The 25667-nt window shown below is 37.8% G+C and overlaps 1 protein-coding gene across 2 annotated transcripts in view; it reads left to right on the forward strand.

The window, feature by feature from the left end:
- The window catches only part of Vav3 (vav guanine nucleotide exchange factor 3), a 336756-nt gene that overhangs the window by 257303 nt on the left and 53786 nt on the right, over window positions 1-25667 (forward strand). For both annotated transcript variants that reach the window (XM_015998110.3, XM_006979446.3), the window contains exon 20: window positions 17469-17605. In XM_015998110.3, the coding sequence (XP_015853596.1) occupies window positions 17469-17605 (137 nt within the window). The remainder of the gene's footprint in view (window positions 1-17468; window positions 17606-25667) is intronic.

Raw genomic sequence — 25667 nt, forward strand, 5'->3', positions numbered from 1 at the left:
GTATACAGTATGCCTTCAATAAGAAGCTTCTTGGAAGGCAGCCTTGCATAGTTAGTTGTCTGATATTCCAGCCATGGGATCCCTCGCACAGAAACTTGTTAATAGTAGTAGGTGCCTTGTGTTTCTCATCCAACTCATGTTCAGGTTATACTCTCTAACCCTCATTCTGGCACAGAGAATCTGGCCATGCCTTCTACATAATGTCATAGGGAAAATGATCCTGTGGTAGACTTTCGTTTTTCAAATAGGAAGCACAAATTTATTATACTGCTAGAACAGAAAAGAGATTGAAAGATTTATTACTTGAGGATCCTGGACAATGAGGATGAAAGGCATAATGAATCAGAGGTGAAATCCTCCAAACCTGGAACAGAGATGATGAGTCGGGCAGATATTGAGTCGTGGGTTGTGGTTCGTCAGGGCATAAGCAAGAATTGGATGGTTTGTTAAAGGAGAAGGTATGTTCTTATGCCTCTAAGTTCTTATGTTTCTAAGTTCTTATCTATGGTGACTAGATGAACTATTTGTGTGTGGCATACTCCTGGAAATTGAAGCAAGGGCATCTGAGTTCTACTTTTGATACAAGAAAGTTAAATTTGAAGTCATAATGATGCCAAAGCAACATAAAATCGCGCGCGCGCGCGCACACACACACACACACACACACACACAGGCCCTATATCGTGCTTATATTTATATAAGCAAATTAACTAAGAAATATACTTAAATTTATTAAAATTGTTTTAAATAATTTATCATTCAATGATAAACAGTGATTCAGCCTTTCATTTATTCAGCAGGCATTTATTGAGAGACTATTGGGTACCAAACACCATACTCAGGATAAAGAGTTGAATAATTTATGTTGTTTGACCTTGGGAAGCTTATAGTCGAGTGGAGATGAAGCAGAATTGATGCATAATTTATATTTCATCTCCTAGTTCTCATGATGTGAATCCTGAAGGCTGTAGGGATTCAGTGGGACAAAGGCATATGTCTGCCTGGGAATGGTAGGGGTATGCCCCAGTGACGGCTCCTCTGAGGGACTGCATGATCACGGAGCCACCTGCAGGGTCCTGTGCCATGGGAGTGTATAATCTGCTTGATATCATTTTTTTTTACTTAATTTTTCAGGCAATAAATATTTTTCATTGGAGGATTTGTTCACTACCAACGCCAACAAAATAATATTTTAAATTAAATAACCTTTGGCTAGAATATGTGGTAGTGGTAGAGATGAACTAGGTTCTAGGCTCAATTCCTAGCTTCCAAAGACCTCCAATTTTCCAAAAGAAACAAGTTTAACTATGCAAAGTTAAAATTTACATCAATAAAATGTCTCATAATTTGACAACATATTGTAACTCATTACCATTATGCCATGTGTTATCACAGACGTTTTCTGGACTTGTGTATACTTTGAAAATAGAAATGGTATCTTATTGTGAACCCTGCTATAATTTGCACCATCACCACCAATGACCTACTTGACATGATTCCATGTGTTATAACAGTCATTTATAACATTATTTTCCAAAGTTTCCACTTATTGTTGAATAGTTCCATGCATACTCGAGTTAACATAGCAAATTCCTTACTGCTGTTAATTTACATTGTTTCCATTTTTATATTATAACTACTACAAAGTATAAAAAGAAACCTAATGATGTTTTAGAAATTCATTGCTATGTTATTTAAAAGGCAATTTAAAAAATTATTTTAATACTATTTTAAGGTTGTTTTCTCAGGAAAAAAGTTTCATTTATCAGTTAATGGACATCTAGGCTCATTTCATTTTCTACAAGTTGTTAATATAGCAGCAGTGAACATGACTAAGCATGTAGGTGTGTGGTGGGATATAGAGCCCTTTGGGCATTTGTCTAGGAGTGGTAGTGCTGGGTCATATGATAGGTCTATTTCTAGCTTTTGTGGGGACCTCCATACTGATTTTCTTAGTGGCTGTGTTAGATTAAGTTAGGGTTTCATCTTTCCCTTTATTAATACCAGAATTTCATTATCATTTGATATTCTGATGGGTGAGATGGAATCTCAAAGTAGTCACAATTTGCGTTTCTCTGATGCCTAATTTCTTTGAACACCTTTAACAATGTTTTTTAGCCTTTCTTTTCAGAATACTGTTCAGATCTATGGCCTACATTTTAATTGGGTGGTTTGTTTTCTTGATGTTTAGTTTTTTGAATTGTGTATTCTCAATATTAATCTTCTTTGGCGATATAGCTTGCAAAGATTTTTCTCCCAATCTGTAGAATGCCTTGTGGGAGTCCACACAGGCTATCTAGCGAGACCTTACTCAGGATTAGAGAATCTGACCTTGCTTTACCCAGAAGGGCTGCATAAGGAGATGATTTGGTCATGGGCTTGTTTACCAGGTGTTTGGAAGGGTCTAGACTTGGCTGTACAGTGTGCTTTGATCCTGCAAGGGGGTCTTTTGCTTCCACCCTTTGTATATTATAAAAAACCCTTTTCATTAAAGGTCAAGGCTGTTGAGTCTTGACCCAGGTCCTCCTGAAGCTATCCTGTGTTTCTGTCTAAGTCTCTCTTTCTATCTGATATTTCCTCATTCCTCTCTCCTCCACCTAAGAATCCTTCAACAGGTAGGAGATGGACTCCTACACTGCCTCTTCACTTGACAATTTCCTATACTGTACAGCAGTATTTTAATTTCATGAGATCCCCTTATAGAGAGAGTACTGTTCCAAAAGTCTTTACCTGTGTAGGGAGGGCTGTTGTGAATTGGACTGTGTCCTTTTTTCTTTTTCAACTCATTTGTCATAGGTTTAAGAAGGCCACTATTTTTTGCTTGTTAATTTCTTACCCTATTACTTTGCTGAAAGTATTTTTCATATCTAAGAGATTCTTGTGGAGTCATTAGAGTCTCATGTATAGAATTTCTCATCTTCAAATAAGAATATTTTGAGTTTTTTGTTTCCTATTTGTATCTCTTTTATTACTCTCTTGTCATATTGCTGTAGTTAAGACTTCAAGCACTTTATTGAAAGCAGTAAAAAGAGTGGACACCAATGTTGTTTTCCTGACATTAGTGAGCATGTTTTGAATTTTTCTTCATTTATCATAAACTTGGCTATGGGTTCATGATATACAATTTTTGTTATGTTGAGATATATTCACTCCATCCCTAACCTTCCATGACTTTTATCATGAAATAATGTTGAATTTTTGTCAAAGACTTTTGCTGTATCTGTTTAGGTGATCATGCAATTTACATATCTGATGTAATGAACTACATGTATTGACTAACATATGTTGGATCATCATCTATCTCTGGAATGAAGCCAACTTGGTCAGAATGAATACTCTTTTTCTGTGATCTTGAATTTTGGTTTGAAACTTTTACACCCCTGTCTTGCTTTATATTGTTTCTTGTGTCATCTTTTTCTCTGTCAGGGTCTAAAATTGTGAGCAGGAACAGACCTATGCTATGTGTCACCTTATTCACATTCAAGGTACAAAAGAAAAGTTTATGGTCAGTTTGACAGAAGTGAAACGGAGGAAAGAATGCATGCTTTAGCAAAAAGAGGGAAAAAAAAAGACCTAAAAGCCGAGGAATCAACAAAAACTTCACCTCCTATGGTCTCCTGTACTTTATAGTTTCACTGAATGACATGCTTCTTTATGGAGTGTGTATCACCATGGTGGAGAGGACCATTCGTGTGTAGTTCCCTTTCTGTAAAGCTATAGCTGGATGCCTAAGGAATGAGGCACGTGAATGAGTTTCTTTTCTAGTTAACTTGTTTCAAAGCCAAATCTTGAAATGCCTTCCCACTCACTTGGGATAATTAAGATAAAAATAACAATTATATAACTTGGTGCTGCAAAAAATCCTTCAGAGTTTAACGCCTTGGAAGCAGTGTTCACTCCAGGCACTGTTATTCAAGGAATAATAGCCACATGGGAGATGTATGCAAAGAAAGGAATTTCCCTTTCTAAGCATCTCACAGTTCAACATGTTAGAACCTGAAGCTGGAATAAGAAGGAACAAGCGAGAGAAGACAGGGAGTGGGAAAGGGGGAGGGCAGGTAAAGTAAACATGAATCATTATCTGTAAAAATGGCTTTTAGAGGCCAAGTATTTTTACTTTTGGTTGCTTGGGGTGGGTCTACCATACAGTGACATTTGAAGAGTTCTCTGTGGAGACATGTGGGCAAGAAATGAAGATGTTTGTCCTATTAAATGCAATGTTATTCCAGGGCACAGACCAGTTGCCAATTAAAATTGTGAAGATAAAGACAAGAAGGGTCAAGTTTAATCTTCATACTCTGCTTGTTCTCATTGGAGGTTCTTTACCTAATCAGTAGATGTTTTTCCCTAGAAAATTGGTTGCATGTTTACATGTATACATGAAAGGAAACCTCAACAGAGCAGAGAGCAGGTAATTGTGGCCTTGCATAGTAATTAATACACAATAGCATCCAGTATTTCCTAAAACTCTTAACTTCACATGCATTACTGTAGCTTCTAAGAGTATTATACCAATGCACAGTTATTATGTAAAGAGTGCAGTATTTTCTCATGAAAAAAAATCATGCACACTATCAATGCTCCTTAGTACTTTAAGGATGAAACCCAGAGTTTTGTTTTGTGTTTTGGACATTAGAAAGTGATGAAAACTATAGGGCACTTAGATATGTAAATGATCTTTTAAACTGGCATTTATTTATTTACAAAAGTCAATTTCTTTGATGCATTTATCTAATGCTCATTCTTATTTCCATTGTGTAACTTGCAAACAACTAATCTTTTGTTTTCTTGGTATTTTTAATAGTCATACATTCTATGTGTATAAAATGGTACACTTAAGAAGCCCTTTATTTGAAAGGGAATGGGCCTTTTTTTCCCTTAAAAGTGATATTGAAGAATTATGCACAGTAAGGGAACTGAGTCAAAACAACGTTTAGGAGTGCTCACATTCTCATGTAAGTTCTAAATGCCCAAGTCAAAGCTAAAAGCCATGCTTCAGCTTTCAGGTTATGTTTCTCCTGGGGGCTATCCTAATAGCAATTAATTTGCCATCTCACTTGAAAAGTTCTACTGATAAAGTGTTTGAAGGTTTAAGTGCTTGGATGAACATTTTTAACTATACCTGTGAAGCACTTTCAAGTATCACTGAATTACAAATATGAAAGTGTTGTTTTAATTTTCGGCTCTGTTTCATGTTTATGATTAATATAGTTTTCATCATGAGATGTGTTCTATGAATCCCAGAAAATTGTCATAGTCTGCAAGAATCACGAGCTTTGTTTTATCTTGTGTAGCTATGTGCAGCTTTGGTTGACCTTGTCTGTGTTAGACAAGATCAGAAGTACCGTGCTCCAGATTATATGAACCACGGTTGAGTCTATGAGAATATAAACCCTGAGGCAATTCCCAGGACAGAATGTCAGGAAGGATGAAGTCCTCATGTGTAACAGTTCTTTCTGAGCACCCCTCATCCACAGTGCTCATAACCTGAGGTAGCCAAAAAGGGAAAAACAAAGAGAATGTGGGTTATGAAATGTGAAATTTTGCTTAAAAACATACAGAGAGTCTTATTTGGGGCCATGACTTCAAAGATGTGGAATTTGCTCATAAATGTCACTTTGATACTATGTTGACCTAACCTTTGTTAGATTGCTTTGTTTCATAAGATGAAATCTTACTTTAATTACTGAGCCAAAGAAGTTATTGTCTGGCTTGAGTAGTGCGTTGTAGGCTATGCTGAGATTGGAGGTAAGGGAGGAGTAGCCTTTAGTCATTTTCTTCTCTCTGAGGACATTTTCTGGGAAGGTTATTATAGGGCAGTCACAGGCAGCCAAAGGTCTGGAGGAGGAGGGGACATTGTCATTAGCATGGGGACTAGGGACATTATTTTATACAAACGCACATTCATTAACAGTTGAGTATTTTCCACTGTCATCATTGCCTCTCACACATCAAATGTAGATAAAAATAAAATGGTGGTGATTTAAATAAAGTTAGTTGCAGCAACAATATTTTAGCACATAGCAAGTTGTGTTTGTTAATTTTATTCATTGAAGATACTATTTATACTCTGTGTTTCCTGTAGCATTCATGGTAAATAAAGGCTGCATATCTCCCTTTTAAAAGCAATTTAAAATGCTTTGAAGTGTAGTACTTTATCAAAGAGTCTTTAATAAAATTTGAAAATACATTTTAAGCATACTAAAAAAATAGCATAATATAGTCCCATGTACTTTTCACTAGGAATATTTAATATAGTATTTTGCCTTATTAGATCCTAATTTAAAAGGTCTATTTCCATGGTTACAAAGCCTTCTTCTTTCTTTCTTTTTCCTTACCTACATAGTAGGTCTGGCTGTGCAGCCTTGTCATCACCCAGAGTTGTCCCATTAAATACATAAAAATCATTTTTTCATTCCATTTTTAGAGACTTTCTGTCTTTTGATCCTTGCCACATATCTGCTCATTAGCCCTTTCCATGTGTTCCTTGCCCAATCAGGACAATTTCTGTGGCCCAGTATTCAGCCCCTCTTTATCAATATCAGAATCGACCCTTTCCACTTCTATCATGGGACTGTGTTGTCCTGGTGAAGATGGTTATTCACACGAAGGTGTGTGGCTTCTTAAGTGTGATTCCTGTTAAATGTCCTCCCTAGTGCCTGACCACTGTCTGCTTACACATGAATCTCAGCTTAGAGTCCCCTACCCTCGACATTTGTGACCTTCTTGGTGTCAGGATCTCTGCTCAGGGCTTCCCAGCCACTTTGCTGTCCTTTCGCAGCACCTTCTTCTCTCTCCTCTGCTAATTTCAAAACTCTGAGTGTAAGAGTCTTTACTCATTGTCACATGCCTGGTATCTAGGATAATTCATGAGTAAATGAAGCATCTGGTGATGAGCCAAGGAATGAAACAAACCTGAAGATGGATGTGATTTAAATATATGTAACTCCAAAACACTGTGTATTGGGGAAAGTACTTACAACTTTTCAAACTGCCTTCAGACTTATTGCCTCAGTCTTGTACAAAACCATCAATTTTGTGTTGTTGAAATTTGACAGAAACAGAGATGTATATTCTGTATGGATCTGTCTATTCAGGAGATAGGAAAAGGAAACAGAAGCAATTTAGAAGTCAGCAAAGAGCCTGCTCTATCTGGTATAGGTAATGAAATCACCGGACCATATAAGTGGCTTATGAGTTCATCTTTTTGATGCAATATCTCCTGACATTTCTTAGAATTTGAGAAGTAATACAGCCCTCTGAGTCCTCAGATAGGTACCCTGGGTGGCTCTCCTTAATTATGTTTTTACCTATTCTTTTTGTTGTTTAATTAACAGTGATAATAAAACAGCAGCAGACAATACCACAATTTGTATTTTTAGTGGTTAAATCAAAGTGGTTTTAAGAACAGTTGTCATCAATTCTTAATCCCTAGAGGTGATAGGAAAAGGAGGTATTAAAATGTCTGTTTTAAAATTCACATCAGACCCCTGCAAGGTAGTATTTTCTTCCTAAAATTGTCATTCATTGTTATTAAATTTTCATTAGTGGTCCAGGTAGGGGTTAGCAAAACAAGGTTGAATGAATTACAGAAGTTTTTTTTTTTTTTTTTGTAATTTCTTAATATATAAAAAAGTTATAGAAAGTAGTACAATTTTTACAGAAGAAAATACAGGGCTTTTTACCACCACTAATTATGTTCCACAGCTTCAAAGGGAAAACATGACCTTTCTCTGGTGAAACCTAAAAAAATACTGTGCCTAGCTTCTTCCAAAAGGGATATAGCTCACAAAGCAGGTAGGAATGCCATAGTAAATAAATGTTGTTAAATGAATTGAACAGAGTTATTAGTATTTTTCCATGGAGCCATTATCTAAGGATGCATAGGAAATACTCTGTTCCAAACAGAATAATTGCCCATTTCCTCTCACAAGTGAGCTTGATAAGACCTTTTTGCTATAACGCTGTGTTTGATACTGATTACAAGTACGTTGACACTGTAGATAGCTGCCTTTTTTGTGTGTTTAAATTACAGCCCAATTAGCCCATCTCTGTATTCCACATAGTGCATTACGTACATCAGTGGAGGGATGAAAGATGAGAGGCTGGAAAAGAACAGTTTTGTTTATTTCCTTGGGAGAGTTTGTTTTCAGTGAAGAGCAGTGAAATCAGCAGACTATATAACAAGGCAGGAAAAGGTCACTGCTAGTAGGGTCATCAATTTTTTATAGTAAACGATGTTAGTGAGAAATCAGTAGTTCAACTATAGAATGATGGGCTTTGTCAGAAGTTAATGTTTTATTTTCGGGTGCTTTTATAATCTATAATTGCATAGGAACAGTCCCTGATGTTTTAATTGAGAGACGAAACAAAACCTAAAGTTCTGGTTCAGGATGTCTTTTCTTTTTTTTTTTTTTTTTTTTTGGTTTTTCGAGACAGGGTTTCTCTGCGTAGTTTTGCGCCTTTCCCGGAGCTCACTTGGTAGCCCAGGCTGGCCTCGAACTCACAGAGATCCACCTGGCTCTGCCTCCCGAGTGCTGGGATTAAAGGCGTGCGCCACCACCGCCCGGCCAGGATGTCTTTTCTATACATGACCACAGTGCTTCTCAAATGTGGGAGGATTAACTGGATATAGTGTTTACCAAAATTAGAGTATGAGAATATGTGATGTCCTGTTTATCAAGGAATGAGGTCACAGACAGTGTTTTGTTCTTTATGTGAGTTTAAAGAAATAAATTGCTATTAGGAACATTTACCTAACCTTATCCTAACATACATTGATAATGATAATGATATGGTGTTGAATAACATACATTGGTCACCCCAAATAACTCATATTTATATGCATCAGTTCACATATTCAAAATTCAGTTCATGTCATCTCCTTTAGGAAGCTGAGACACACACACACACACACACACACACACACACACACACACACACACATATATACACATGCACATGTGCACATACACGTCCAGACTCATACACAAATGTGTATATTCATTATTCTTTGAGAATGTCATACATGCAAAATATTTTGATCATATCCATCCCCTACTCCTCCTGTACCTACAGTGCCAGATCCAGATCCACCCTTCCCCCTTTTCATCCATTCCTGATTCTGAGTACTCTTTGTTAGCCTTGCTTTTTACCACGGTAGACATTTTATAGATGAATCATAGTTTCTTGGCACAATTTCTTATTATTTCAACATATTTTCCTCTGTAGTCCACAGTTTACACTTTAATCATTATGACTTTTATGTTTTATTATACCCTTAAAATGCAGGTACTATTTCTTTAGTATTTTTCAGATGACTAAAAGGAAGTATGTGTCTGACCATGGAGGTAGCTTATTATGATTCATTTGAACAGGCTGAAATAGTAATATAATGTTGATATTTAAGTATAATTAAATCGTTTATGTAAAATAAGATGAGAAGTTAAACATTTAGTGAGAGAATTAGGCCAACCATTTAACAGTTAAGGAAGGAAAGAGGAAGATTAGGAAAAGCAGTAATTTTTAATTGATAGGGGAAGGAAAAATATTGAGGTTTTGAAGGACAGAGAAATATCAATACCATTTCTAAAATCAATATTCTATTTAAATGAAAATTTTTATTTTTAATTATTTCTTTTTTAAAAAATATACACCACTTCCCTTCCTTTTTTTCCTTCAGCCCATCCCACATACCTCTCTTTCAAATACATATCCTCTTTTTTTCCATTAATTATTGTAACACACACACACACACACACACACACATACACACACACACACACTCCTGAAAGAATAAGTACAACCCGTTCAGTGGTATATAATGTTGTTTATATGCATAATTTCAGGGCTTGCCATTTAGTATTGGATAGCCAGTTGATAGCCTTCTCTCTGGGGAAGACTGTTTTTCTTTCTCTCAGCATTTCTTAGTTGCCCATAGTTCTTTGTGTAGGGTTGAATCCCCTGTCCACATGTCTGCTCTTTCCTTGTTCAGCTTCTGTTTAGGCAGCCATGTTGTTAAGACTTCATGGCGTAGCTTCTGACATTCCTAGGAGACACAGCCTTTCACAAAATTCCATGATTTTCTGGTTTTTACAATCTCTCTGCTGCCTCTTCCCCAGTATTCCCTGAGCCTTAGGTGATGAAGATCATACTCTTATAATATGATTTCACCCAAAAGGGCCTGCCTGCTAATACCATTGCTTTGGAGATTAGTCGTTATATATGACTTTAAAGAGACATAAGCATTCAGTCAAAGCTGGTCTGAGCTTTACAGAGTAGGAGGAGCCCTTGGACTCTTGCTTCCTCTGTTGATGAGGGGTGACTTGGGTACAAAAAGCAAAAGCATGCTTGACAGGAAGAAAGCACAGTGGGTTGAGGAGCACTTTGCTTGATGAGTTCATTTCAAATGCTTTCACAGGATTAGTGTAGGAAGGGGTACTGAGATAGACCAGACCACCAAGGCTGTGTGTTATCAATGTTGGATTTCATCCTTTGCTCCCATGTGGCCTTGCAGGCATGTTCCTACCCTTCAGATTCTTAGAGCTCATTCTTATCTCAGCCTTCATGTTAGTGGTTCAGGTTGCCCATTAGTTCCTCTTGCCCAAATTTGTATGTTTTTCTCTTCTAGTCTTGAGTGTACTGCTCACCTTCCCTTAAAGAAAGCCCTCTCCCTACACACCCCACTACATTTTAGCCACAGCCTCATTTTCTGTGAGGTGTTTTAAAGGTGACAAGCTACAGAGTGGTGAACTGAAGCAGGAGCATTGCTGATTCTAGCAATTTTCCTAATTGCTTCTTTATAATATTTATATGTGATCCTACGTTTACCACTGGTCTTTTTGTCCATCTCATCTTCTACAATCCGGGATTTGAGAAATAAACATGGTTTTATAGCTGTCTTTACATTGGCTAGGCAAATCCCTTCAAGTGAGTGACTTGTAAAGTTGTTGAGTAAATGCGTGGACCCATAATACAAAGGGGAAAAGTAGGTTGTGAAGTTCCTTTAATCAATTTTATTGTAATTTTGTTGTTTTGTCCTTTAGGTATCTCTTATGAGTAGATTTTTAAAGTTTCATTTTAGTTTCAGGACAGAAACATACTCAGTTGCTGTGGGGAAGAGCAAGGTCTATGCTGGGAAGAAGGAAAAAAACACACACTAAGGCATAGGAAGTCACTCTGGATTTCTCTGCTTTCCATGGAGGACAGTATAGTAGGCTTGACGAGATCTTTCTGGAAAATAGTGATCCAAGTATCTTTTCTTCTTTGAAGCCAGCAATCACTGTTCCCTGCTGGCTTCTCTAGCCAGCACGCTTGCATTTGCACTAGAACAAATTTGATCAGCAAGCTCCTCAGTCTCCAGTAAGAAGTGAGTACCCACTGGGCAGTTCTCTGTTTCCTCTAAGCTACTGGTATCTCTCCTGCTTGTTCTGTTTACTGTCATCTTTGGCGTGGTTGTGAGACACTTAGATGTGGCAGGAGCACAGAAGGATGAAGTTTAAATGATTATAACTTTAGGCAGATAGAGCTGTGTGCAGCCACCTGCCCACAGACCCACAGAGCTGCATGTGGATACGCCAGGGCTGAGTTTCATAAAGAGACTTTAATTTTTTTTTAATTTAGTTTTTTGAAGCTTTGTCATTAGAATATACCAGTAGGGGTTACCACTTTCTCTCTAGCATTTAAAGTGACCTTTCAGAGTTTCAGTCTTGCACCACTTGAAGGAGAGTTGCGCGTCCCTCCTTGCCTTATTTCTAAAGTGGCACTGGCTGCCCGTCAGGGAGGCAGACTATGTTGAAACATGCATGCGTAGTGGCGGGAGCTGTTGCTCAGCCACAGCCTCATTTTCTGTGAGGTGTTTTAAAGGTGACAAGCTGCAGAGTGGTGAACTGAAGCAGGAGCATTGCTGATTCTAGCTTACTCTCTGCTTCTAACCATGTGGTTGGTGTACTCACGACTTTGTTTCTTAGTTTTATAGCACAAAAAACGATGGTGGTTAGACCAGATGATGCTAGTATTTGAAGTCATGCAGGAGTGTTCTTTTTGATCATTAAAGGCCTAATGAGACAGCTTAGAGTTCTGTTCCTCAAATTGTACTCCACACCTACATAGGAATGAACATTCACTAGACATCCACGGCATGTTCTCTCAGGCCTTTGGTCTGACATCAAGATGTTAGAAAAATGTTTTTTTCCCCCAGCAATAAAATGTATATATATATATATATATATATATATATATATATATATATATATATATTTAAAGCACTGCACAGGAATTTATAATTCTTTGAAACTCAGTGGGATATAATGTCTGTTTAATCCATTAAAAAATAAGTCTCAAAGGGTGTTATCGTATCTTCCACTTTTAATTCACAATTCACTAAGACTTCAGTAGGCAACACCAGAGAGTGACTAATCTGTTTATGAGATTGAAGGAAGGCTTCTATGTATGATCCTTGTTTATATATGAGCAGTGACTATTTCCTTTATTTGATTCATTATAGTTTATAAAAGGAATCTTCTCTAGATAATTTTTTTTTTTAAAAAAATCATTGACAGTAAGTGTTCCCTGTGTGAACAATTAGTTCTTTAAGGCAAGTTTTTTCATCAAATTATCTGCTTATGTCAGAGCAGATGGTTCCCATCCTGAGGCTCCTTTTGCTTCTCAAGGAAGACTACAAATGCAGGAAGGAACAGCTCTCTCTTGGAAAGAGACCTGGAAGGCTTGGAACACAGGGGAAGCCTGGCATCCCCCACCCAGCCTAGTCTGTAGAGCTTGATGCAAAGACTATTTCAGGAGGGTCCCAGATAGTAATGTGTTGATAATTAATTAATTTTGTATGCATGAATGTATGTGGTGTTTCTCTCTCTCTCTCTCTCTCTCTCTCTCTCTCTCTCTCTCTCTCTCTCTCTCTCTCTCTCTCTCTCTCTCTCTCTCTCTTTTTGTTTGTGTGGAGGGTGAGTGGTGGGAGACCAGGGAAGGATATCAGGTGAGTTCTGCTTTACTACTCTGCTGTATTCTTTCGAGAAAGGATCTCTTACTGCCCTCGAGCTTGTGTTTTGGTTGGGTTGGGTAGCCAGCAAGTCCCAGGGATCTACCCCCATACCCCTGGGCTGTTGTTACAGGTTCACAGCCATGCCCAGTGTTTTTACATGGATGCTTGGGATGCAAATACAAGTCCTCATGTGCACAGTGAACTCTCTTGCTCACTGGATCATTTCACCAGCACCCTGTGTTTTGATTAAGGAGATTTAGTTGGAGATGCAAGACACTGCTTACTTCACTCTAATTGTCTCAAAAGCAAGTTTCCTCATGGTGAATGTTGGTCATGAGCTTCAGACATGTATCCACAAGAAGAGATTTCAAAGCCTGCCTAAAGTTTGGAAGTCCCAGCCAAGAGACTAATAGTAAATAATAAAACACATAGCTCAGGATCCTACCCAAGACTTAACTAAACTAAAAAAAATATTTTTTTCTAAAAATCCTGTGGATAGTAATTTAACACCCCCCCACCCCCCGCAAGGGTATCCATTGCCACAGGTTAAATATTTAGGACGTTATATATTTGTTATATAACAATTTGTTGTATGGAGAGAAGCAAGCCAAAATAAACATTTGGCAGGGGTTCTGACTTGGGCTAAGCCATTTTCACAATCTTCCCTTAGAGATGGTTGATTCTGTAAAATTTGGGGAATTTCCAAGAAGGTCCAAATGTCTATGTTAAAATCGCACATGGTTAGTTTGCCGTTACTGCCTGAGGGTAGTACAGTGTGGCTAATCAGAGCTTGGTGAGCTGCCCTGTGATCGCACCAGCATTTCCAGGTTTAATAGTTCTGGAGCAGAAAGAGAGCAGATAGCTCTGAACCCACAGAGAAGTGACTTTCTCGAATTGTTGTTGTTGATTTATAATGGAGTGAAATGTATGATGTTGGTCATTTTAAAAGAGTAGCATTGACTATTTGTTTCTGATTATTATCAATGAGGAAAATTCTCTTTTTACTCTTATAGTTCATGTTCTGTTTGTTTTGTTTGTTTGTTTTGTTTTTGTATTTCAGAAGTCCTTGATAAGTAGTCCACCCAAGACAAATATGATTTTTAGTTTTATTTTAGAATTTAGGGATTTTTCTTGAATAATTTTTGAAAGGCTAATCTACAAAACAGGGTTTTTGCCTTCTTTGGAGTAATTCCAAATGGAGGGAGGCAGGTCAAGGGTGATAGGCCACACTGGGAGAGAGATCTTTTAGTAAGACGAATGATAAACTCGATGCCACAGGGACTAAGTTTCCATGGGGATGTAGGGAGCTTGTTTTGCCCTGGTCAATTTTAAACAGAGTCTGGCAGGCTCTAAGTAGGAGAGACGGACCTCCAACTAAATCAACAGCAAATGCCTATTCCTAGAATGAGCATTGGTAAATGTAATTCACTCTCTGTTCTTGAGCTCATTTATGGAGTGTGATTCCTGCTTTAGTAGTAGATTGTGCTAAGTATTAAATTGATAGCAGAGTGCTGATGTGAAAGTTTAACCCATTCTTCTTTTCCTTTTTAGTAAGATATTTTTATCTCAGTTACTGTGGTTATGTTCATGACAATGTTTTTGGGTTTTCTGTCTGTCTTTCTTTTTTCTTTTTTGGTTAACAGGGTTTCTCTTGGGAAGCAGCCATTCTTCCCATCAGTGTTGAATGCCTGCTAAGGGCAAAGTGACCATTTTCATCACACCAATCCACTCTCATTTCATTCTTTTATCCTCTGATCTCTGTAGTTCCGTCTATAGTTAACAATAGACAATGATGAAATGGGAAATATTAACCCATTAGAAACAAATAGCCACAGATTATTCTGGAAAGGACAAAATATATAAATTCTATTATATCATAAGGTTACAATTTATTTCCAGAGAAAAAGCATTCCAGTTGAAGAACCCTGTACTTGCCAGTTGGTTTGTAACTAAACTGAGACCAGTTGCAACGTCCTTTTGAATACGACATGGCTGAACCTTCATCTGGCAAACTTAACACATTTTTATTTTAGGAACAAGCTGAGCATCTTGTCTTTGTTAGTGTGCCATTAGATCAGCTGCCCTTAAGAAAGTAATAGCTAAAAAGATAGAGTTGGTAAAAAGGAGGAGCAAATAGCACTATGAAAGCCAAGTCCATCATAGCTACTTTGCAACATAGAGCATTTCTGCCCAGTCAATCCATGTTCATCTATGTATTATTTTCTATTTTAAGTGTTATTATTTTACACGTGTTATGGCAGTCCAGTCTACATAAATAGACCTGAGGCAGCATCACTCTGGACCTGCTTCTCATAGCATCGTATGCAAACTGGAGATTTTTGTATTATAATTTCTAATATTTACTTAGATTGTGAACTGCCATCAAAGTTATTGTGTTTCCCTGAATATCTATGCATTTTTAATCCTTCCCTTTTGAGAAGGCATATTGACGACAAGAGAACTCTCATTATCAGGTGTCACACAGACAGCTACCGTGAAGGTCATAGCTCTCCAGTGGCCTTGCTATTTAAGGTCAGAGGAGTATTTCAGGATTAAAAACGATTCTTTCTTTCCTTTAGCGTATTTTTTTTCAAGACAGGGTTTTTCTGTGTAGCTTTGCACTTTTCCTTGATCTCGCTCTGTAGACCAGGCTGGCCTCAAACTCACAGAGATCTGCCTGCCTCTGCCCCCGACCCTCCACCCCCCTGAGTGCTGGGGTTAAAGGCATGCGCCACCACCGCCCAGCTAGCATATTTTTTTAAATGGTATAAAATCAAAATTGCCTAAGGAATTTACTAAATCAGATATTTTCCAAGTACTGATGATTCGCAATTAAAGAAGACAAAGTACAAATCAGAGCCTAAATGTGAATGACCCATCATACAATCCAGACTTCAAATGAAGACTTCTCTATATTCTACTGAATCCTTTTTCACATACTGGGTTTTTTTTTTTTTGTTGTTGTTGTTGTTTTTTCCTTCATGTTGGTTATGTGTATGAGATGTGTGCTAGTAGCAATTTGATAGACTATAAAATAAGCCCTCTCTGTGCTCAAGGCATTTAGCATGTGGGAAGCAAGTCTGACCAGTGCTTCACTCTGGAGAAGTCACTTGGGGTGCTATTTTTAGGGAGAGACAGTGAAACCTGTTGTTTGTGTTAAGGTGCCACCTTATAACATCTGGGAGGGAGGCGCTCCATGGAAAATTAAAGTAGGGTTAAAGTCACCATCCCTCCAGGGATTCTGTGGCACTGAAGCAAAGGGGAGATGTAGCAACTTATATTGTACCTCCAAAGCCATAGCAACTGAACTGGAGTGAAGGGCAAGGAATTTCAGCCCTCTGCCCTCCATTGACAGGATTGACAAGAATGCATTGACTAACACGTTCATTCCATTTCATTTATAGCCACTCCCCTGCTCTTGGTGGGGAGCAGGTGGTGACTGAAAAGGATTTTGAGAGCTCTATTAACCCTTTCCTGGAACATTTCAGGTAGCCTTTTAAAAGTATCTGGGATATCCAGAACCAAATGACAGTCATTGGTCTTCCATATACTGAGTACATGTTTCCACCCAGTTACCACAGTCATTAGAATAAATACTCCTCAAGTATAATAAACAATAGCTCATGCCCCCAAATGGGTACGAGTTGGTAATGTTTATGAGTGATTTCTCTCTGAGGAGGGAGCAGCTTTACCTATAAATGAAAAAAAATGACTGTGAGGTTATACATTTGTGAGTAGTATTGGTGCAATTAGGCCCCTATATAATTGAAGCTGTCTGTTCTCTGAAATGAAATATTGAACCAAAGCCCTCATTGCACATTGAAAGAAATGCAAGACAGGGATGGATCTGTGTTTTTAATATCACTGATGCTATTGGCTTAGACATGTTCCATTTGTTGGGTCTGTTTTGCAAGCCTAAATTTGAGATCAGAGACATTCTTCATATAAATGTCTCAAGAATTGCAGTCACACATCCATCACCTTTTTGCTTTTGGATTACAAAGATAACCTTAAGATAGGAGCCTTCTACTGGGCAACGTGATACGTACACAGAAAGGGTGAGCCTCCATAGTGATGGAATCAGCCAGTGCCCAAGAGGAAAGCAATAGGCAGAAAGGGTAGAGCTGATGAAAAAATTGATTCTTTTCCAAAACGTGATATGTTTTTTATGAAGCAAGCATCAGCTGAAAGAGAAATATTTTTTTTTCAACTAAAAAGAGACGGACAGTGAGGGAAGGAAAGGTATTCAAGGGACCAGGGGATAAGCATGTGTCTTATTCCCTCACCATCACCTGTGAAGAGGAAGTTGAGAAGTATTCCATCTGGGGTTACTTCAGATGTTGACCTGAGACTGTTAGAATTAAACATTTTAATGCTAATAATGGGCTTTACTTTTCCTTTCTCCAAAGCACGTGTAGCCTCCACACATCATGGTCTTTTCCATTGTAACCAGTGTGTTGTTTGTTTTCAGGTTTGCCGAAGATGCAGGTCATTAGGAACTACACTGGGACCCCACCCCCAGCTCTTCATGATGGACCACCACTGCATATCCAGGCAGGAGACACTGTGGAACTTCTGAGAGGAGACGCACACAGTGCATTTTGGCAGGTACTACCCAGACAGATGAGAGCTGTTTTGATCTAATGGACGATTGACTATTGAATTCAAGACAAAACACTTGCCTTTAAAAACTGATTGCGTACTTCAGTTTCAGAAACCTTACATGCTTTGGTAGGGTTGTTGTTTATTAAACTTCCCTGTGTTTGCAATGCCAAGATGGTCAGGAGTGTTATAACACTAAAGAAAAACTGTCAGTGCTGTGAGTCATAATTATCATTTTTATTAAAAATTCATACTTGGCTGGAACATCTTCCCAAACCTAGTACCTGTGGGTATGATCTCACATGCATGGCTTTAATATATTAAGAGTTCAGTCCATGGAAGATACCTGACTGACTTTCCAGTGGCCATTTGGGGCCCTATTTGACTGTTTGCACACCCACACATGGTACCTGAAAAATCTTAGAGGCTCTCTAGGCGTTATTCATAAAATATGTGAAATGGAAGAAATAATTGATTTTGTTGGTATTTGCTGGTGATGAATCTCTATTTGCTAATAAGCCTACCTCTGATTTAGGTATTTTTGTTGAGAAAAATATGATACAACAATAAGATTTTATATAGCTGGCTAACAGAATATTGTGGTTTGTTAAGAGAGTTGGTATTTTCTATATGTGTAGAAATATTTACCAATAAAGTTGAAGAATGTGTTAACTATCCACTGTACATGGAGGATAGCAGAGGAAGGGTTGAGGTTAAGGTGGGAAGAATGGCAGGAAAAGAAGGCAGAGAAGGACCATAGGACAAAATTGCCCACTATGCACACAAAAGTGCCATCTATCTTATTTGTCTGTAACTGTTTCACTGATCTCTTGTCTCTTCAGAATGCTCCTAGATCTAACACTTATCCCTGCCATCATTGTAACTGCTGTAGCCAATGACTTTCCAGAAATCCCAACATTTTCCCCAAGTGTCTTTCTCCTTTCACTCATCATCCTTCCCAGAAGAGGAAGAGAAAAAAATTAAATGTATCAACTCTTATATCCTTCCATCTAAACACGAAACATCTTCATTTGTCCCCACAGGGTCTCCTTACTCAAGACTCTGTTCTGTTTGAATTTTCCATCTTAAATTTTCACCTTCCTTGTCCACTGGCATCTCTTCTATAGCACATTTATATGTTCCCATTCCTCATGTTTCGAAACACACAACTCAACATTTTTTCTAGTTTGTTCTTTCAGGTTCCTTCATTTCCTCACCCTCAAAGCTAAACTCGTTGAGGAAGTAGTCTGTACTCAGTTTTCAACTGCTCTTGTGCTAGTCACATCTAGCACCCTACAGAGTCTATGCTTAACTTGTGTCAATAGTGCCACTTAGAAAAAACAAGAGCAGCTTTGAAGTATATGATGAACCATACATATTTGAGATGTATAATTTGATAACATTTGATGTGTGTGTATGTGTAGAGATCACTATGATCAAAGTAATTAATACACCCACCCATCTCAAGTGTGTCTTATGTCCATTGATGATGTTCTTCTGGCTCCTACCCTAAGGCAACCATCATCTGATTTCAGGCTATTGATATGATTGCACTTTTTAAAGAAAAAGTCATTTATTTTTATAACAATGTATGTTTTCTTTTTGTGGAGATTTTTAGTATGTTGAGTGCGGGTGTGTATGTGTGTGGTATATGCACATGTGTGTATCCAGGTCTGTGGGCTACTTCATGCAAATGGAGGCCATAGGAAAGCAACTAGTATCCTATTCTATCACTTTCTGCTCTAGTCTCTTGAGACAGGGTCTTTCACTGAACCTTGCACTGAACCTACGGTGGCAGCCAGTGAGTCACATCAATCCCTGTCTCCGCCTCCCACAGTGCTGGGGTTCCAGGTGTACAGGACCATGCCCTGCTTGCTATATGGGTTCAGAGTATGTGAGCTCAGGTCCTCATGCATATGCGACAGATGTTCTTATCTACTGAGCCACCTTTCCAGCCTACAAGTCCTGTTTTTTACATTGAGTTTTTATCTTGTAATGACTCTTATTCTCCGTTATTCTTAGAGTTTTCTTCATCATATCCTATCAGAGGTTTCATATAAATGACTATTTTTACTTCATCCTTTCCAGGCCAGATGCCTTGAAATTCTTTTTCTTACCTTGTGGCAGTGGCTATAACATCTGTAAAGTGTTAAGTGGAAGTGATAAGAGAGTGTATCATGCCTGTATTTCTGATCTGAGCGAAAGAATCAAGTTCTTACTTAGTATGATGCTACCTGGGAAGTAGGACAGTTTCTTTAAAGTAAAAAGTAAATTGCTTTATGGGTAAAAAAAAAAAGCTGCCTGCCCTTATCTGATTTTTCTTCAGTGAGTTAAGGTAGTTGGTCTTTTTCTAAGAAGCTGTGTATTTCATCTGTCATTAAATTTAATGGCCTGGTGGTCATACTAGTAACTGTTGGTTTAGTATCACTGGAGTCTATAGTGGCATGACCACTTCCATTGCTCCTCATTCCATCCCCATACTTTTCTCCTTGGCTTCTCTCTTGGTCAGCTAGGTGACTATGATGTCAATAGTTCTCAACATAGAAGTTGGTTGTGCTTTCTCGCCCTCACTCTCTCTTTCTCTATTTTTCCTTACATCATTGATTGCTGCTCCTGACATTATTCTTATTTTCTTCTCTTACTTTATTAGCAGTTTGAAGGTTTTGCTTTTAGGCTTTTAGGCTTTGTGTATTTTGTTTTGCTTTACTTTCCTAACAGACAGTAGTACTGCAATTCCTTTTTTTTTTTTTTTTTTTTTTTTTGGTTTTTCAAGACAGGGTTTCTCTAGGTAGCTTTGCTAGGTAGCTTTGCACCTTTCCTGGATCTCACACTGTAGACTAGGCTGGCCTCAAACTCACAAAGATCCACCTGGCTCTGCCTCCCAAGTGCTGGGAATAAAGGCATGTGCCACCATCACCTGGCATGTACTGCAATTTCTAAACACTACTTCTGCTGCCTTCGTAGACTCTGGTGTACTTCATTTTACTTTTAGTTGGTCCAGAATACTTTCATTTCTTTGTCTGGGAATTTAGAAAATAGACTATTTAGTTCCTAGGTATTAATGGATTTTCCATATGTTCTTAATGTCTTTTTTTTTTAAAGACATTGTTCTTCCTTATTGGCATGTAGAAACATAAAATTATACAGGGTAGTGGCAACTTGTGGTCTTTATATTTATGTATATATTACATAGTGTTAAAGTCAAGTAAAACAGTTATCTTTGTTATGTTCTTCATTTCTAATTTCATTTCACTTCACAAAAGAATATAGATTGTATGACTTGATCATTTTAAAATAGTTAAGCATTATTTTATGGCCCATAAAATGATCAATCTTGATGAATGTTCTGTGTGAGCATACAAGGGATATATACTCTGTTTATAAGCAGTGGAATATTCTACAAATGCCATTTAAAAATAATCGCTAATATTGCTTAAATGTTATATATCCTTATTGACTGGTTCTATAAACACCCAACTATCCACCCTCCTGCACTCAAGTCTGATATTTTTGTAGATTCTGTCTTCCCTCTCATTTTCTCAGATACATCTTTTAGTCATGAGTTCCTTCTTATTTTAGCTTCTGAATCACCTTCAAAGTATTTCTTCCTCTCCATCTTCATTATAGAATTTTTGCTTAAATTATGATGCTTGCCCTAACTTTCATGTCATATGACATTTGGGATTACCTTTAATTTCTATTCTCACTTGTAGAATTTGTCTACTGCAGACATCTTCCATAATCCTGCAAAACTCAGATATGATTGGATAATCTACTGATGTCTCTCAATGTTTTCTTTCTGGCCACACAGTGTTCATATTTCTTTTCTCCAACCAAGGTGTTTATGAACCACAGAACCTCAGTGCTGCAATCTTGCTACTTTTCTGACTTCTTATCTCATCATTCTCTCATTTAACCATGTAATTCTCATTATCCTTGTGATGATTACCTTTAATTGTCAACTTCACACAACATGGAATCACCTAGGAAGAGAATCTCCCTGAGGGATGGTCTAGAGTGAGTTGGCCTGTGGGCATGTCACTGGGGAATTGTCTTGATTATGCTAATTGATATATAGAACCCAGTCCACTGTAGGAAGCACCATTCCCTAGTCAGGGGGTTCCTGAACTATCTAAGAGTGGATAAATCAAGTTGTTCAACACAAGCAAATAAGTGACTATGCATGTATTAGTTTCTCTCTGCTCTTGGGTGTGAATGTGAGTTCCTACATTGACTTTCCTACAATGATAGACTGTAACCTATAATTGTAAATTGAAATTCCCAAGTTGCTTTTGACTGGACATTTTATCCCAGCAACATGAAGGAACCTAGATCAATCTACAATGTGCTACTTTATGGCATTTCACTAAAAGCTCCACCTGGGTTAGCATTCTTATCCTGTCTACCTTCTCACTTCCACCCCTATTATTGGACAAAACTTGGCATTTAAAAAAATCCATATTAAAGTGACAATGGAAGCACAAACAACTCATGTTTATTTTACAGTTTTTGGATACAAAGTAGATTTATATGCATATTTTACATGTGTTAACACATGTATTAGTAATGAGAATTCTGGAAAAACAAGAATTTCTGTTTTAATCCTTATTTTAAACATAAGCAGGCAGAGCCACTGAGTTGTTGGTAAGCCTGCCCAAAATTGCATAGTTACTAGGCAGAACTGGGAATAAAACCCAGAAATTCTTGACCCCAGGACTAAGTCCTTAACTTTCATGCTGTGCTGTGTCTTCTGAGGTCCTCTCAGCACTGAATAAGCTCATGGTGCCCCAACATGCGCTGCAAGCCTCTTCATGCTGATTGAAATGTATTTGTTTTCAGTGTCATGAAGGTCCCTGAAAGTATTCCAGTCTATTTCCACTAAATAGTGACTTGTGGGTTGTTACAATGTTGTAGGTTAACAAGATGGCTCTTCTGCCTTATTTGATAATTAGCATGATGCTCAAAAACTGAGGGCCAGCAGTGGCTAGAATCCCAGGATGGACACTTGAGACTGGCCCTGTCAGGAACTTTGTGGAGGTTGTGGACCACAGATAGCTCCTTGGGAACTTTTTAGACTTCTGTTCACCATAGTGGTTTCAGGGTCAGCCTTTGCATGTTGCAGCTGCCTCCTGGGAATGCGAAAGTAGAAGCTGCCGGACCTTAAGCTTTATACCCAGAGCTGGTACAGTTACTTCTGATGCTTTGCATTGGTTTAAGCATGGAGCTCAGATACAGGGAAGGAGACTATGATAATTGAATACCTGGAGAGAGAATTCACTATAGAACACCCAGGTAATGGTGGACCACAGACAAGACACTGTGGGGTTTGTCTGAGCAGTGCTAATAATAAACTTACTTTGTAAGCCATCCTTGAGGATGCTAAAAGCCAGTCAATTTCTCATTCTAGAGAGATCAATAGAAAAATAGTGAAGCTAAGCACAAATATTGGAGCTATTGGGGCACATAAGTGGTACCTGAACAGTGGTGTGTTTGAGACCACAGTGAAGAGCATGGGGATGGCTCAGCAGGACTCCTAGAAGCCTGCACAGTGTGTGCCCACAGACATTTAACTCTACTGAAGAGGGCATTGTAGACATCATGCTTTCCTAACCAAGCTCTCTGTTCCCTATTTTTCTCATGCTTTAGATACATAGCACTTAATTATACCTTTTAAATTTTTATTCACTATTTTTTTTCAGCACAGTAGGTTTAGGTGATGCTTTGAATATTTTTCATAGTGTTTATAGATTTATATTTATTCTTTATCTTATTTCCTACAGCACACTGTTTTGAAAGTAGGACTGTTTAGGTTTCGTTCCAGTTGACCTCATACACATTTTACTAAGTTGTACTGCCTTCTATCCTTTCTAGGCAAAAAGAAAATTGTTATTAATTGCCAGTTCCTTTTCAGTTGCCTGGATGTGTGAAGATTTTTCTGGTGTGGTGCTAAAAAGGCACTGGAAATACTCAAGAGAGTCACAAGATAAATGGGGAGAAACACTGAATGACAAACTGTGTCTATGACTTTCCTTAGTGGAATGCAGATCTAATGGTTAGGAAGAAGAGTGGTTGATGCTTAGAACAGAGAAGAACAGTGAGCACATTTGTTCCAGGTAGCAATTATGCATTGAGTGCTAGCTCTGAACTGCTCAGACGCCCTCACACTCCAGTTTGAACTCTCATTGGTTTGACACTAGGTCTCCTATTTTTAGAGGAATCTTTCATGCTTGCTGCCAACTAGTAATAGGTTTATATTGTCAGACATATGTTAAAAATTCACCTAGCATTTATAACATGTGCCAGCATTGTCTTATGAGTACCTATAAATTATTTAAGGGATATTTAGCTGGACTTATTGGAAGGAAAGTAGCATAGTGAGAAATCCTGGAGTGAAGTCATTTACCTGTGGCCAAATAGCTAGATGGCTTGGATGAGGTCTTTCAATTTGCTATATGGCTTAATTTTAGGTGTCACATAAAGTGGGCAGACAAGAGCCATGTTCATAGTGTTCATAACACTGATTAATATCACCTGGGAGGGCTTTATAATACCAGCATACAGCCCTGTTTCTAAAGATTAGGATACAATGGGCTTGGTTTTTAACCCAGGCTTGCAGTAAGCCCCAAATAAATCTTATGTGAGCCACTGAGTAGATGATCAACTTGGTATGGTGCCATGGTAATTATGGCATTATCTCCAGCTTGTCATGTGCTCATTGAATGAAAACTAAACTATTAATATTGCCAAAACCCCAAGGCGTTCCAGTGAACTCAATATTTTTTGGCCTACAATAGAAACTAAATAAAGGTAGTACTTTCAAATTATTAGCATATAATAAAGATACCCCAAACATTAAATTGACATATTTGTTTTCTGTATCTAAAAAGTGATTAAAGATGCTACAACGTCTTCAAGGAGGCTGTCATGATTAAATAAACTTTTATTTTACAGACTGGATGTGTGGAAGGTTCATAGTAGACAACTGTCCAGTTTAATGCCATGTTTTATTAAAAAAAAAAAAAAGCTAGAGTATTTTTTACTTGTTGGTTTTCAGATATAAGGAATACTTCGGTTGATTTTTTTTTGAAGTTCTCTGTGTGTAGGTATGTATACAGGGTCTCCATGTACATATTTTATTCATTTTCATACTCAAAGAAAATATATACTTTGTACCCTTTGGTATGTGACTTCTTCTAAGGGATTGTATTTTTTTAATTGCTTCAAGAATGCAGTTTCACACACCTCTTCTGATACCTTATCCCATCTCATCTGAAATTATACATAATTAGCACCGGAGAAGCAAGTGAAGTGTTTTTCACTTCTATGCTAGCACTTAGGAAATCAGAGCCCCCTTTGCTGAATTTTACTGGCTGTCACCTGCCAGTGTGGTCGCCTTAAACAGGTAACTAAGGGCTTCCATTTTATTACATGAAAAGTGGGGGTGACACCGATCATTGTAAAATAAATCATTAATATTGTAATGTAGTCACTAAACAGTATCCAACCGTCCAGACAGATCTATCAGTCTGTCCTCTATTTAATCATCCATCTAAATACATAAAAATTGCCTACAGTATTTTGTTCACTCTGTGTTTTATATTGGAAGGACCAGAAACAATACCACCAGTTTCTTATCTGAATGATCAAGACAGCTGATGCATTATTTTGAGTTTTCTTTTTGCTAAGAGGTTTTTGTAAATCCTATTTTGAAAAAACACACAGAGGTTAGCTTGTAGATTAAAGTTTGAAGTACTTACCACAAATGAATTTGCATTTGAATCTTGAAAAGGACTTTTGTACTAGTTAAGAGCTTTGGCCTATTTGTACATTTTCAAGGAATTTTGCTTTCTGAGCTGCTTTCTCTTTCAAGCGAGTCACTCCACTCATTAATGCAGAAAGTCAGATTCTATTGTAGACTGTCATGTTTTCCACACACGCCATGCCTAGAGCATACAAATTACCCTCCAAGATGTATCAGGGACTCTCTTTCCTTGAATAGATATTAGTCTCCTCTGCATTGTTATTATCACAACAGTAATTTCTGCTGAAGTAAGTGGGTCCTAGGCGT

Source organism: Peromyscus maniculatus, chromosome 6 (genome assembly GCF_049852395.1).
Source record: "Peromyscus maniculatus bairdii isolate BWxNUB_F1_BW_parent chromosome 6, HU_Pman_BW_mat_3.1, whole genome shotgun sequence".
NCBI classification, from domain to species: Eukaryota; Metazoa; Chordata; class Mammalia; order Rodentia; family Cricetidae; genus Peromyscus; species Peromyscus maniculatus.